Genomic DNA, 14,336 nt, shown 5'->3' with positions numbered 1-14,336 from the left:
GACTAAGTCAATCAAATTTTACGTTCACAGAGCCACAGTCGGTATTGCATTCATCAGGCAAAACAATACCGACTGAACTTTTGGTACTGTATTCATCCGACAAAACAATAGGTATTATATTCATCCGACAAAACAATACCGACTGGACTTACGGTATTTTATTCATCCGACTAAACAATATCGACCATTAACCTTCTACTGAAATTCAAATTCGATTATTTTTATTTAAATAAAATTTCGATTCTTTTTTGATAACGTAGATGGTTTTGATACAAATCTTTTTTATTATCATAATTTGTATCGCTACTCAAAATGATTTTTTTTTTAACTCAAATCAAAAGTCATTCATCATGATTTGTGTGAATTTTTTGATGGAGAAGAAAAGTGAAGCGTAGATACTAAAAAAATACTAGGTTTTTAATTTATTTTTTAAAATTTTTATTAGGGTTAGGATATATATCTATTTCACACCTAAAAAAAGGATCCCGTAACCAAAATACAACCCATTTTTAACTTTCAGTATCCACAATTTGTGGAGGTATCCTCCAATTACGCTTTCATTTTTTAGTGGAAACTCCTACCCGTGTTTAGAAATCACGGAGTTTAAACTATCATGGCATTTAGTTATTTACAGTCTAGATAAAGCTATATGATCAACTAGATTTAGAACGACTGCATTCGATGTGAGCGTTAATCATTTTAGATCAATGCTCATCTTACATTCGGTAGAGTGAAGCAATTTCAGAAAGAGAGGGATTTTCATTCTATTATCGTTTTATCACTGATAATATTTCATAAAAAATTTCAACGTTTCGCGCTCCTAATGTTCTTCACAATCAATTTGAAATCATGCGTTTCAAAATAAATTTTGGAAAATGAAGATAAATATTTGATGAGCAAAATTTGGCTCCAAATAAACTTACCGCCAAATTAACAAATTTTCAAAGACTTCTTATTTTAGCTTTTCAGACTCATCAACTAGATGGAAGTTTTTTGTCAAAAAAAGACCTAAAAATTGTCCAATTTTGCGTACATGGTCGACATATTGCTTAATTCCAAAAACAACATACATTATCAAAAGAAAAAAATATAATAAAAAAAATAACGCCGATGTCCCTATACACGACTGCACGATGAATGCAGTGGGAACATTTTTTGGAGTGCATTAATAGTGCATCCGAAATATTGACTAGTCAACTTAACTCATGTTCATGGTCAACAACAATCGACACTATTTAATCAACGGTCAACAATAGAATTTTTGACTGTCCAGTAGAAATATACCGGAGTACTGGGTCATTTAAATGAAATAGTCAACGGTTAATAATATTATGTTCGTGATATGTTTGTGGGACTCAACGAGTCGTTTGGCCAAAATAGTTGCTAAAAATCTAATTTCAAGGGTAAAAGATATATAAAACGGTTTTTAAAAGTCCAAATTATTATTTTTAAATCGGGTTCCATAAACAGCTTCACATTTGGTCACCTAATCGCCATTGGAAATTTTTTTTCTCAATGAACAACAACTGTTAACAACTTTCTTTTGAACAAAGAAAACAAATGTATTAATTGGCATAAAACAATATATGAATAATTGAAATCTCTGATCCAGTAGTCATAGAATCCAAGACACGTTTCAGATGTAATTTAATTTCTCGTTAGTTTTTTATCTATAAATTCCGTAATTCTTAACTTTGATTTACATATCAGTCATTGCTACTTATTTTGTTCGAAAAAATACATGCTATAATGGGATTCATGAATGCTTTCTTTCTCATCTGTGCTTCATTTTCTTTCTTTACTGGTTTTGCTATTGCAGGTACACTTTATTTCCTTATACATTAATTTTTTTTGCTGTTCTTTTCTTAAAGACGACGAGATTCTAAACACGTAGGATATCGACGAATTTGTTTACATTACTTACATTTTTCGATCTATATATTTCAGGGAATTACCATATTGATTGCAACATCGGTGTGGCGTATGGAACACAAGGTGACAATCTTCCACCTCCGAGCAGAGCATTAGACCCACTACAAACGAGAGTTCGGAGGTTCCGTCTCTTCGATCCAAATCCTGACCTCTTAAATTATTTTAACAGTACACAAGGTATATTTACAATCGCCATTGGTGCACTTAATAAGGATATCGAAAACCTTTCCAAGGATCCGAACTTTGCAAAAGCATGGGTGAACACAAACATAGTTAGGTACCCGAGGGTAAAGTTCAATTATATAGTAGTCGGGAATGAAATGATACGTACAAATGTATCTAAGTATGTCCTTCAGGCCATGATAAACATGAACTCTGCTGTGAAGCAAAGTGGTGTCCCGCAGTCTATCAAAGTGACCACGGTGGTGGCGATGGGCGTGCTCGGGGTGTCCTATCCACCTTCTGCCGCGGTTTTTACCACCGATTCTATACAAATAATGCGAGGCATCGTTAGTTTCTTGCAAAACCAGGGTTTCCCACTCTTTCTTAACGTTTATCCTTATTTCGCCTATGCTAGTAACCCGTCCAAGATTAGGTTGGACTATGCATTATTCAACACTACTGATGTTGTTATTCAAGATGGAAATCTTCAATACAAGAATCTGTTTTATGCTATGGTTGATTCGCTGATTTGGGCAGTTGAAAAAGCAGGTGGCTCAAATGTTGAGATTGTGGTGAGTGAAACTGGTTGGCCTTCAGCTGGGAACACAGCTGTGGCCACGGTAGAACATGCTAAAATGTACATTAACAATATGATTACTACATTGATGAAATCAGGGACACCAAAAAGACCAGAACACGCTATGAGGACGCATATTTTCGCAATGTTTAATGAAAATAAAAAGGCCGAAGGAGTGGAAAGAAATTTCGGGATTTATCGCCCGGACTTAACAGAGGTATATCATGTTAACTGGCCTCCTACTGCATCTTGTGATATTGGGAATCGTTGAGAGGTGTGAAACTGTTTATTCTGCAAAACCGCGGTGTAATGTTCTCCAGATTTACGGTTAAATAAAAGGCCCAAGGGGTGAAGGTGTTTCGATGATTGTAAGTTCGTAACATCTTATGGTAAGGTTAACAAAATTCCTAAGCCGATGTCTTAATAGAACTTTTTGTTTGTGGACTATTCGTGCGTGTTTAACTGTCTACCAACTTGACTCTTTTAGTTAAAAACTACCTTAAGTGGATTAAATTTGTACACAGATTTGATGATGCGCCATTAAGATTAGGCAAGTGGAATTATATTTACTATTTAGTAGTAATAAAGAGTATCCTTACGCTTTAGATGAAATTTTGCATCAAAAATCCTTCAATCATTAGTGGCATATCTTTTAAAATGACCCTTGGTGTTGGAGATGTTTTTAATAATTTTGATATACGAATATAACACCGGATAACAACTTTTTTTTATGTGTAAATATTGGATCTCATTTTAAATTTGCATTTTTTTTCATTTTCGATCGTGAAAAGCTAAAGTGGAAACTTTCGCAACATCTATTCCGTCTTGCGCCCCTTATATATATATATATATCCGAATCAGGATTATTATTGAGTAACTGGTTTTATACAAATATCTCTAAACTCGGATTCAAACTTCCACCATTTCCAAAATTATTGTTCTTTATCTCTTGTAATAAGAAAATACCGTGAAAGTTCATATATCTAAATCCGTCTTTTATTGACCAAACATTTTTGGTCAGATGAAATATCATTTCCCAATATGCAAGTTATTCCAAACAGGAAACTAATGATGTTATTCCTTTAAAGACATTAACATTGTTATTTCATATATATCTTTGTGTTAATTACATGTAAACTATAATCAAAATACGTGATATTGTGTGTATAATATAACACCAATGTTCCAATGATACAAATAAAAATTGTTATGATGTTTTCAATATGGGAAATTTATTGACAATAATTGATTGTGTCGTCGGTATAGGTAGACTAGGTTTCTTTCTAAGTGGTTTTCTATTTCTTTTTTCACCAAATATTTTGAGATTTAGACATTTTTATTGAGAAATTTAGAGAAGTTGAATAACAAATACGAGGATCTTTAGTGGAGAAAAATTGTACAAAAAATTGAATTTGGTGTGAATTGAGTGCTTAAAGAAATTTGTTACTTATAGGGATTGAAAATCTAGCAACTTTTTTGTTGCTAGAAAATAATTGTTATCATTGGAACTTGACTCGACTGAAGGAATTCGAGACTCAAACGGTGTTTAAAGATTATTTTTATATTATGAGAAATCAAGTTTGCCTTTTCATTTTTTTTTATATAAAAGAGGCTAGTCTCAAACTTTAATATTGATAATAATCCAATTTAGAATCAGATGAGTTACAGAAGTTACAGGATCGAACCAAATACATTCATCAGAATTAGTAAAATCAAACAAACAACAATCATCAACCTGACAACATACACTTTCGGACCATACATCAACATAGATACGATTCTTAACCTGAAAAAGACATCTAACCACCTCATGCCTATTCATAAAATGTTTAAATGGCCTGGTTTAGGATAAAGTTAAGCCATACACACCTTTTAACTAATCTGCATACACCAGAGATGTTAGGATCAATTGACCCAACCATTTCTCAAGATTTTTTTCATAAATATAGTAACACAAATGATAGTGGTATAAAGGAACTCATAGATTCCACCAATAATCACGGTTTTCATTAAGCATAAGGTAATACAAGTAGCAGAAATACGCAAAATCGGCTCCTTTGGGCAGGAAACGGGATGAATCGGTGTCTTAAAGTTGGTTTTCTATATCCATTTTTTGTCGGAGGCTTTGTTTTTGCTAGTGTCTTTGGTAATTTTGTTGTTGTTATTGACTTTAATGATGATTTTTCTACTGATTTTGAAAATCCATTGATGTTGTTGTTCTTGATTAACTTCATAAGAAACCGAACGTAAAATACCTAATAAAAAAAACCCAAAATAGAAACTAAGACTGCTACCTAAATAAGTCTAGATCAATGAAAGAAGTATAAATATATAAGATTTGATCTAAAAATACAAGCAAATCCAAACTAATACCTAATATTTAAGTACTTAAACCAGTTAAAAGGAAATATCAGAGCAAAAAGGTAAAGATTGAAAGGATTCAGTGGGGTCACCTGCTAACATCCGCTCCAAAGAAGCAGATCTGAGCAAAAGAAAATTAGCCGGTGGAAAAAGTTTCTCTGATAGCTTGGTTTTGGAGATATAAAGAGGTTCGAAATCGAGTTTTCCCATCCACGTGAACACCTCTTTGCCAAGTCCTACTGAACTTGCTCTTATAACCTATTTCTGCAAATTCTCTCTCCAGAAAACAACGAGTTAATGTAATTTCCCCCCCCCCCTGCACGGATATTGTTTAAAAGAAAAACTCGATTAAAGCCCCGAGGTTATGTTAAAGTTTAAATCTCAAAAAGATTTATTACTTAAAAGCGCAGGTAGCTAGGAATAGACAGAAAAAGTCCTCACACCCTAATGGTGATGAGTTTCGAACTTAGGTCGCTGATATCATCACCCAACAACTTTATTTACTATATTTCACAACGGTATCTGTCCTTCGTAGTCACACTCTTATACATTAAACAATGATTAACTCACCCTATAAAATTTAATTTGACCATTTAACACGCCAAAAACTACAAGTTTCCTTTAAGAGTCAGCAAAATGCAAATTAAAATTACTGAAACTCATATTTCAAAAGCATTTTCACATATAAAGGTTAAAACAAAAATGATCATAAAACATTATTGAACGATGGACCTAGGAAGTCATATGTTCGCGCACAGCGTTCCCGTTCAGAATGATATGTATCGGGAGCTCGTGTTTCTCTTGTCATCACTGACTTGAGTTGCTAGTTCTTTCCGAGACGGTTGTTGCTCAATGGACAATACGTGTTGGCGTATGAGTGGTTTTTGGTAACTGGGTGCTTGCTCGCTCTCCACACCTAGCGGAGAACGACAAGCCCTACTGCCTCTCATGTCTGTCCAGTGTTCCCTTTTGGTTCCTGTGTTACCTATTTATCGCGAAGGTATCAGTGGTGTTCCCCAGGTTTGTTGATTAATCTTACCTATCGTCGGTAAGATAGATCTTTCGCGCACATCATGTCCTCTTGGAACAACTTGTACATGGTGCTCGTGCTCGCCTGGACTTAAAAGGCTTGGATGGCTTGTTCTACAAGGGACGACCGTTTCTTGATAGACAATACGTTTCTTGCGGCGAACGACAAGCCCGATTACCTCTTCAGCATCTTCCCAGATTCATCTCCAGGAATAACTCGTTTGGTTCATACACCTACCTATGGGTAAAGTATCGAGCATTGTCCCTCGAAGTTGTGAAAACATAAAACAATACTGGCATATTATGAAGGAAGGAACTTCCTCCTGTAGCTATGCAGGCAGCAAGATCGTGAAAGGGGACTCCCCTGTAACCCCGCTGCCTGGATCTTTCTTTCTCGAACGGATAAATCCTACTAGAATAGTATGTCAACTCCTGGTTCCACCCTCGGCACAGAATGTTCCAAGGATTTGTACATGCCTTGTGTAGGTTGCCCAGGCTTGACGAGCCGGCATAAAATCTGCTATACTTTTATGAGATAGGCTGTCTGCGAGATAGGATGTCTCTAGCCTTATCCTGATTTGCTCAGCACTAAAGGGCTTCGGTTGTCGGACCTAGGAATCCATCTAAGCAAGTCTTACGTTGGCTGAGATAATAATTCAATCCCACAACTCAAGAACGCCTGTATGGTGGTGGACAGGATAGGGAACCAGTCAGATAAGGGCAACTCCTATGGAGCAAAAAATCATTCATATCTTTGTGATGATCCACATTTTATGGATAAAAAATGCTACTGTGGATAGAATTTAGGTCCATACCTTTCCGAAATCCATATGGTACTCCACTTATGTATGGAGTATGATGTGGAGTAGTCCATCCGATCACTGGATGACCAGATATGTCATCCGGACATTAAATATCCGGATTTAACTTTTTTTTTATATATTTTTCTCCCATCCCGTCACTTAATGACCGGATGTAATAAGTGTCTTTTTCCATCCGGCCACTCCAAAACCGGACAGGAGTTCCAAATTTTACGAAGAATATAATTATATATACACTTAAGCTATTGCAACGGTTTCTGATAAATTTGCAACAGCCATAAGCGTTGCTACTGCAAATATTTGGAATTACATTCAAACTCATCTCTTCTGTTCATGGAGCAGTTGGATGAATCTTTAGAGATTCTTTTTCTTTCCCAAAAATCTGGACGACAAGGGACCGGCTGGATTAATTTTTTGATCTTTTCCACATAATGGGTTTTAACTACATTAATTATCAATGGTCCGCATATATATGGATACTCCTTAAGTTATGGATATTTTTACCTCCATATCGTAGGAGTTGTCCTACGCACCGTAGCTTAGCCCCTTAAATGTCCTTTTGTGCGGGCATATTCGACGAACTTTTTAGCTAAGTTTTCAAGAATCCAAGTTAAGGAGTTTAGTGGGTTAAATAAACGGACTAATTGGATTCAAAAGTTGATTCAACAGGTAATTTAATAGGAAGTTTTCATGAATAGATACGCAGTAATTTGTCATTGGTTATTCTGTATTAGCATAGCCAAGGCATTTAATCAGCTTGGATTATGACAATTCAGGATCCGAATCTCATATTTGGGATTAGATATCACAGAACCACATTTCCAATTAGATATTCATATATTTCCATATTACAGCCCTTGTTATTTTTCTTCTTAAAATAAAAATATTAGCCAATTTATGTTGGCCACGCGTAAGAATACATTGGTACTAAATAATTGGCCATTGATAATCCACATGAAGATGGCGAAGGAATTTATCAGTTTGGACCCTAGTTAGTAATTCTCGGAATCATTCACGAATGATTTGCGAACGTATCCGAACTGACCGAATTTAAATGACATTTCTGAACTATTTGAACTATGGACCTAGTTAGCGGATTCTATGGACCTCACGAATGATCCGCGAACGTATCCGAATTGACTGAATCCGAATGATATTTCCGAACTAGAACTCCGATAGGTAACTCTCTGACCTGAATTCTGTTGATCGATTTTTGTTTGATTTTGTATATATTTTATATCTAAATACAATTATTCAGTTAAAATTTTCTATTAGTAATTGTTTAACAAGTATTTTACGCATTGATTTCTTTTTAAAAGTCTATAAACTAATTTTATAATATATTTATGCGATTAAATTATTTACTTCTTGTTAAATAATCACGCTACAATATTGTTTTCCATCTTGTAAATCATATACAAATAAAATTAGTCTCGCAATGAGGTTATAATACTTATCAATTTATTATATATATAAGCCGAATTTTAAATGCCGAACCCACATTTATAAAATGAATGTACACGTATGTATGCCGTTCCGAACTACTGTCCGAACAACGAACCCTTTATAAGATTTTTTTTTACCAAATCCGACTTATCCGAATCCTTATAATTCACATAGTACGCCGTCCCAAACTACTGCCCGTACCACGAATTGCTAACTAGGGTTTGGATTACAACAATAGTTAAGGATCTGAATCTCGTACATTTGGAATCAGATATTTAAGTTCTTAAATTGTACAAACTTTGCTCATTCCTTTTTCTTCTTTATATAAATCAATTCTCTTGACTATGATGGCAACATATGTTGGCGGTGAACTTAGTTTCTATGCAAAGCTCGGCATTATCTCTATTACTTATTATGAGCAAAATTCATTGCTTTTAGTCATGAACTGATGACCTTGCTTCGAAACTGCTGTATACGTACAGCCAAGTTTCTCCATACGAAAAAAATAAATAATAATTGCTGTGTAACTTTAATACAAAACACTAAATGACTAGTCAAATTCTTAGAATCTAATTAGAATTAATTATGAAATCCATCGTTTTTACGTTTTTAATTTCTTTCTAAATATTCTGTAAATCTCATATTATAAATTCCCCATTTCTCATACCTTGTTCACACTAAATCACAGTCGTTAAGATTCAGAAAAAAACAGCAGAAATGGAAAGTTTCTTTCTTATTTGTCTTTCATTTTCTCTCTTCCTCACTCAGCACAGTAGTTTCACTAGAGGTACCTTCATCTCTTCTTCCTTTGATCCTTTGTTTACTTGTTGATTTTTCCTTTTTTTTTTTTTTTTTTTTTTTTTTTTTTTTTTTTTTTTTTTTTTTTTTTTTTTTTTTTTTTTTTTTTTAAGATTTAAACTATTTTTCAATTTAATTTGCAGGGGCCTATGACATGGAGTGCAATTTTGGTTTGAATTATGGAACACAAGGAGACAATCTTCCAACACCAGACAAAGGACTAAACCCTCTAAGACAAGTTGTTTGGAGACTTCGTTTATTCTCGCCGGATCATGCTATCCTAAATTATCTTAACAGTTCTGACAGCGGCATAGTCGTCTTGTCTATCGGAACGTTCAATGAAGATATCGAAAAGATCGCGGTCGACCAGAACTACGCAAATTCATGGGTACAACAAAACATAGTTCCTTTCTCAGAGATAACTTTTAGCCACATCGTTGTTGGCAATGAAGTTATCCCTGGTCCAATAGCTAATTTTGTCGTTCAAGCCATGATAAACATGGAGAAAGCTATAAAGGAGTGTACTGGACATGATATATACGTAACTACATCGGTGTCCATGAATGTGCTTGGAACGTCCTACCCACCTTCAGCTGGGGAATTCCGGGAAGATTCTATGACGGTAATGAGAGGCGTCGTACATTTCTTACAAACCGGGGGTTACCCACTGTTTATAAATGTTTACCCTTATTTCGCCTACGCTAATAATCCTGCAGACATTAGGCTGGACTATGCATTGTTCAATACTACTGATATTGTTGTTCAAGATGGAGATCTTCAATACAACAATTTGTTTTATGCGATGGTCGATTCATTGATTTGGGCTGTAGAGAAAGCACAAGGACCAGATGTTGAAATTGTTGTGAGTGAAACCGGTTGGCCATCCGCTGGGAACGGTGATATAACGACTGTAGAACATGCTCGGATCTATGTTAACAATTTGATCGCTACACAAATGAAATCAGGGACGCCGAAGAGACCACAACACGCTATGAAGACGCATATATTTGCCATGTATAACGAAAATCTAAAACCTGAAGGAGTTGAAAGAAATTTTGGAATCTATCGACCTGACTTATCAGAAGTATATCATGTAGACTGGCCTAAATGGAGTGGACGCTGTAACTTAGGAAATATATAAATCAAGTGATGTTTAAGAAATGTGTGCTTTCTTATTATACCGCAAAACCATGACTGTAATGTCTACATACATCTTAGCCAGCTCTGTTTCCAATAATATATTTCTATTTAAAGAAAAAAAATATATCTACATAAAATATGTGGTTAGTGAAAAAACCGAAAGGATCTTGCTTTTACGCATCAAGAAAATACAAGTTCAATTTTATTGATTTTTTTTCTTTTGAGATGCTTTATTTGCAATAAAAGACATTTTAGTGAATTGTCAGACATTTAAATCCCAGATGACAGTCGATTGGTATCTCAAAAACTTTTGTTGGTATCAGTTTTTCCCTATCGAAATGTCCCATAACAAACTTTTCAGCTATCCCACCTCTCCACTAGCTGCTAGCTGCTGCAAGTGACATCTATTCAGCCTCCATTGTAGATTGGGATATTATTATATGTTTCTTTGATTTCCAAGATATAGCCCCCAGCAATGCTGAAAACATATCCACCGGTGTTCTTGGAATCATCTGAAAGGATGTTCCAATCAGCATATCACAAAACACTTGAAGGACTGCGGGATACCTTTCATAGGATAAACGTAAGTTTGTGGTCCTTTTCAGATACAGACAATCATCTACACACAAGTAAACAATTACACACACATCATTCTCAGATTTATAGCAGATGCATTTGTCACCCTCATTTTTTTTGAAATTATTTTAAGTCATTAAGTTACCAAATTTCTCATGTCAGTTTTTAAGAGCTTGTTTAAAACCATAAAGAGACTTTTCTAGCTTACATGCTTTCTTTTTTTGTCAATGAAATAAAAAACCTTCAGGTTGTGCCATGTAAATCTCCTCTTGTAGTACGCCATTTAAAAAAACAGTTTTAACATCCACTCGGTGAATACCAAAATTATGAGCAACAACAATCAAAAAACACGTACAGAAGTTCATCTAGTAACAGGAGAATAAGTATCAAAAAATTTACGTTCTCTCGTTGCCTAATCCTTTAACAACCAATCTAGCCTTGTACTTAGCTACTGTTCCCACAAGTTTGAGTTTCATTTTCAAGCCAAGTTCCGTTAGACATATGAAAATCTCATTAATTATCTACAGCTTCTTTCCAGAAACTAGACTCTAAAGAACTAAATGTCTCTTGTAAATTACAAGGTTCTTCCTATTGCATAAAAGTAAAAATCAGGATCTTGTGTCTTAGTACTAGATCTTTTATTGCTTTCAACTTCAGTGAGCCTAGTTTCTTCACTTCTAGGTTCTTATGATCTAGTTTCAGAATCAATACTAGGTATAGAATCATCACTATTTCTAGATTTGAAAGTAAATCTCTCATCAAAAAAATCAACATTGATAGATCTAATTGGTAACTTTATTGTTATACATTTCGGAATAAACTCATTTTTGGTGATACTATAGAGCTTTGTAAGAGGATTATATTCCCAAAAATATTACCTTCAAATTCGTAATCGTTTTATTTTTATTTATAAAAATGACGTGTGAAATAGTGTTGGAATAAAAGTGTGAGGAGATTCTTAAAGGTAAAACAACCATTCTCAAACAACTATTGAACGATGGTCTTAGGAAGCCTCTTAAGCAAGTCTTACGTGGGCTGAATCAAAAGTCAAGCCGGTAACTCAACAATGCCTTCATGGTAGGCAGGACGATTTTTTGGGGACCATGACTTTTCTGAGGGGACCATGATTTGATTAGGCCACCTTCCCTATGATTATAAGGGGTGACCTAAAAGCTGAAAATGATTAAGTTACCCTTTTATTAATTAAATAAATATTTAATTAATTTTTATTTTTTATTTTTTTTATTTTTTTTCAAATTTCTTAAGTATCTTTTTTTAAATATTTATTTATTTTTTTGGATTTTTTTGTATGTGATTCAGCTAAGGGAAAAATAATAAAATCTAGTCGAACTTGAAGTTCGGTTAAGAGAAAATATATAAAAGACTCTTTATAGATAGGAATTCGGTATGCAAAGATTTCTAAAACTTTTGCGAACACACAAAACTGAAAGTTCGGTATGCAAAGATTTTTATGAATATAACCGAACCCTGTTCAGTGTATTTCAGATAGGAGTTTGGCTAAGTAAAAATTTTCTAAAAAAATTGCGAATGGACCGAACTAGAAATTTTCCGTTCAAACCGATCGTGTTCTTGGTGTTTTATGTCTCATGGAATTCGGTTAGAATTTTTTTTTTTAAACTACTCCTAACCTAAAATTACTCTGTAACTAACATTTCAAACCTAATTTGATGATTTCTAATCGATTTTTTCAATCAAAAATAAATTAAAAGCAATAGGTTTGTTGGAAAATACCTCCGAATTTCCATATAGCTAAAGGTTTTGCACAAAAAATATTTGTGAATTTGCACATGTCGAACTAAAGCTATTAAAAAAGAGGAAAAAAATTGAAATTGGAAAAATAAAATTTTAAAAAGAACGCGATATTGAGGGATATAAAAACCAATCGGGGGATACAAATTACTTCCCCAATTGTTTTTTATGTCCTACAATCACGTGTTCTTTAAAAAAGGATGTTGAAGCGCAATTTGTAGCGACGCTCCCCGCCAATTTCTTGTTAAAAACTTTAAACCCTATTCTTATAGAAAATATTTAAAAAAATGAAAAATAAGAATTTCTAAAAAGTTACAATTTTTGTTTAAAAAAAAGTATTCTCAAAAAAAATTATTTAAAATAATAAATAAAATTAAAATAACACAAGGGTGTTTTGATCATTAACTAAAATATGTGATAAGGGATAGTTTCACTTTATTTCTAAATGTCCACCTAAAATTGAAATCATGGTCCCTCCAAAAAAAACCGTGGTCCTCAAAATATGGTTTTAAGGTAACTAATCAGGTGACCACCGCAGCCTGGCTTAGTCCCTCAAATGTCCTTCAGTTCGGATTTTTAGCTAGGTTTGCAAGAAGTCAAGTTAAAGAGTTTAGTTAAATAAATGGACTAGTTGGAATCAAGATTTATCCAACAGGACCAAGAGTATATGAAAACTCATAAATATTTTCATCTTCCCAATTAAAAAGATTCAAGTTATCTTGCTAATTTAGCAAACTTTTATTGGCCGCACGAAATAAAATATTAGCCAACTTATATTCGCCATGCGTAAAAATACAATACATAGTAATAATTTGCCATTGGTAACTCCATATTAGTTTGGATTATAAAACTAGTTAAAGGATCTGAATTTCATATTTGGAATCAGATATTTAAATTCTTAAATTACAACTCATTCCTTTTTCTTCTTTACATATTCTTGTGACTATGATGGAAAAATATGTTGGCGATGATCTTTCTTTCTAAGCACGGTATCATCTCTAAAAATCTTATTCATGATGAATTTCCAAAACCAAAATTCATTGCCTTGTTTTGAAACTGTTGGATACATTCTTCAACCAAATTCCTTTATAAGAAACAAAGTAATGGCATTATTTTTTCCAAATTAAATACTAGCTGACTATTCAAATTCTCCAAATTTAATAAGAATTAATCACGAAATCAAACGTTTTTACGTTTTTTTATTCTTTCTAAATGTTCAGTAAAGTTTTACATATAAATTCCCCATTTCTCATACCTTTGCTTCATATTAAACCACGATCAATAATACGATTAGAAAAAAAAAACAGCAGAAATGAAAAGTTTCTTTTTTATCTGTCTTGCTTGTTCTCTCTTCATCACTCAGTACACTAGTTTCACCAGAGGTACGTACATTTCATATTATGTTCATCTCTTTTTCCTTTTGTTTTTGTTTAACAAATATCTTTAACAATTTTTTTTTTTTGAGAGTTTAGAATTTAGGTTACTGGTATCTATTACCTAGTAATTTTTATCACTGCATCTATACTTTTAGCCTAAACTCATGTTGTCATCTATTTCTCAATTTACTCAGCAGGGGCCTATGATCCCGAATGCAACATTGGTTTGAACTATGGAACACAAGCAGAATATCTTCCAACACCAGATAAAGGTCTAGACCCTCTAAGACAAGTAGTTTGGAGATTCCGTCTATTCTCGCCAAATACCGTTATCCTAAATTATTTTAA

General features: G+C 33.7%; 2 protein-coding genes across 2 annotated transcripts; both read left to right on the top strand.

The window, feature by feature from the left end:
- Positions 1 to 1,749: 1,749 nt before the first annotated feature.
- On the top strand, positions 1,750 to 2,942 carry LOC113286579 (putative glucan endo-1,3-beta-glucosidase GVI). Its single transcript, XM_026535157.1, has 2 exons — positions 1,750 to 1,819; positions 1,948 to 2,942. Exons 1-2 carry the CDS (start codon positions 1,750 to 1,752, stop codon positions 2,940 to 2,942), a joined length of 1,065 nt encoding a protein of 354 aa, XP_026390942.1.
- A 6,093-nt stretch (positions 2,943 to 9,035) lies between these two features.
- On the top strand, positions 9,036 to 10,341 carry LOC113285327 (putative glucan endo-1,3-beta-glucosidase GVI). The gene is made up of 2 exons (XM_026534238.1): positions 9,036 to 9,115; positions 9,270 to 10,341. Exons 1-2 carry the CDS (start codon positions 9,046 to 9,048, stop codon positions 10,265 to 10,267), a joined length of 1,068 nt encoding a protein of 355 aa, XP_026390023.1. The 5' UTR covers positions 9,036 to 9,045; the 3' UTR covers positions 10,268 to 10,341.
- Positions 10,342 to 14,336: the final 3,995 nt, after the last annotated feature.

Source organism: Papaver somniferum, chromosome 6 (genome assembly GCF_003573695.1).
Source record: "Papaver somniferum cultivar HN1 chromosome 6, ASM357369v1, whole genome shotgun sequence".
NCBI classification, from domain to species: domain Eukaryota; kingdom Viridiplantae; phylum Streptophyta; class Magnoliopsida; order Ranunculales; family Papaveraceae; genus Papaver; species Papaver somniferum.
The sequence above is the reverse complement of the archived record's forward strand: the minus strand, read 5'-3'. Positions and strand labels throughout refer to the sequence as shown.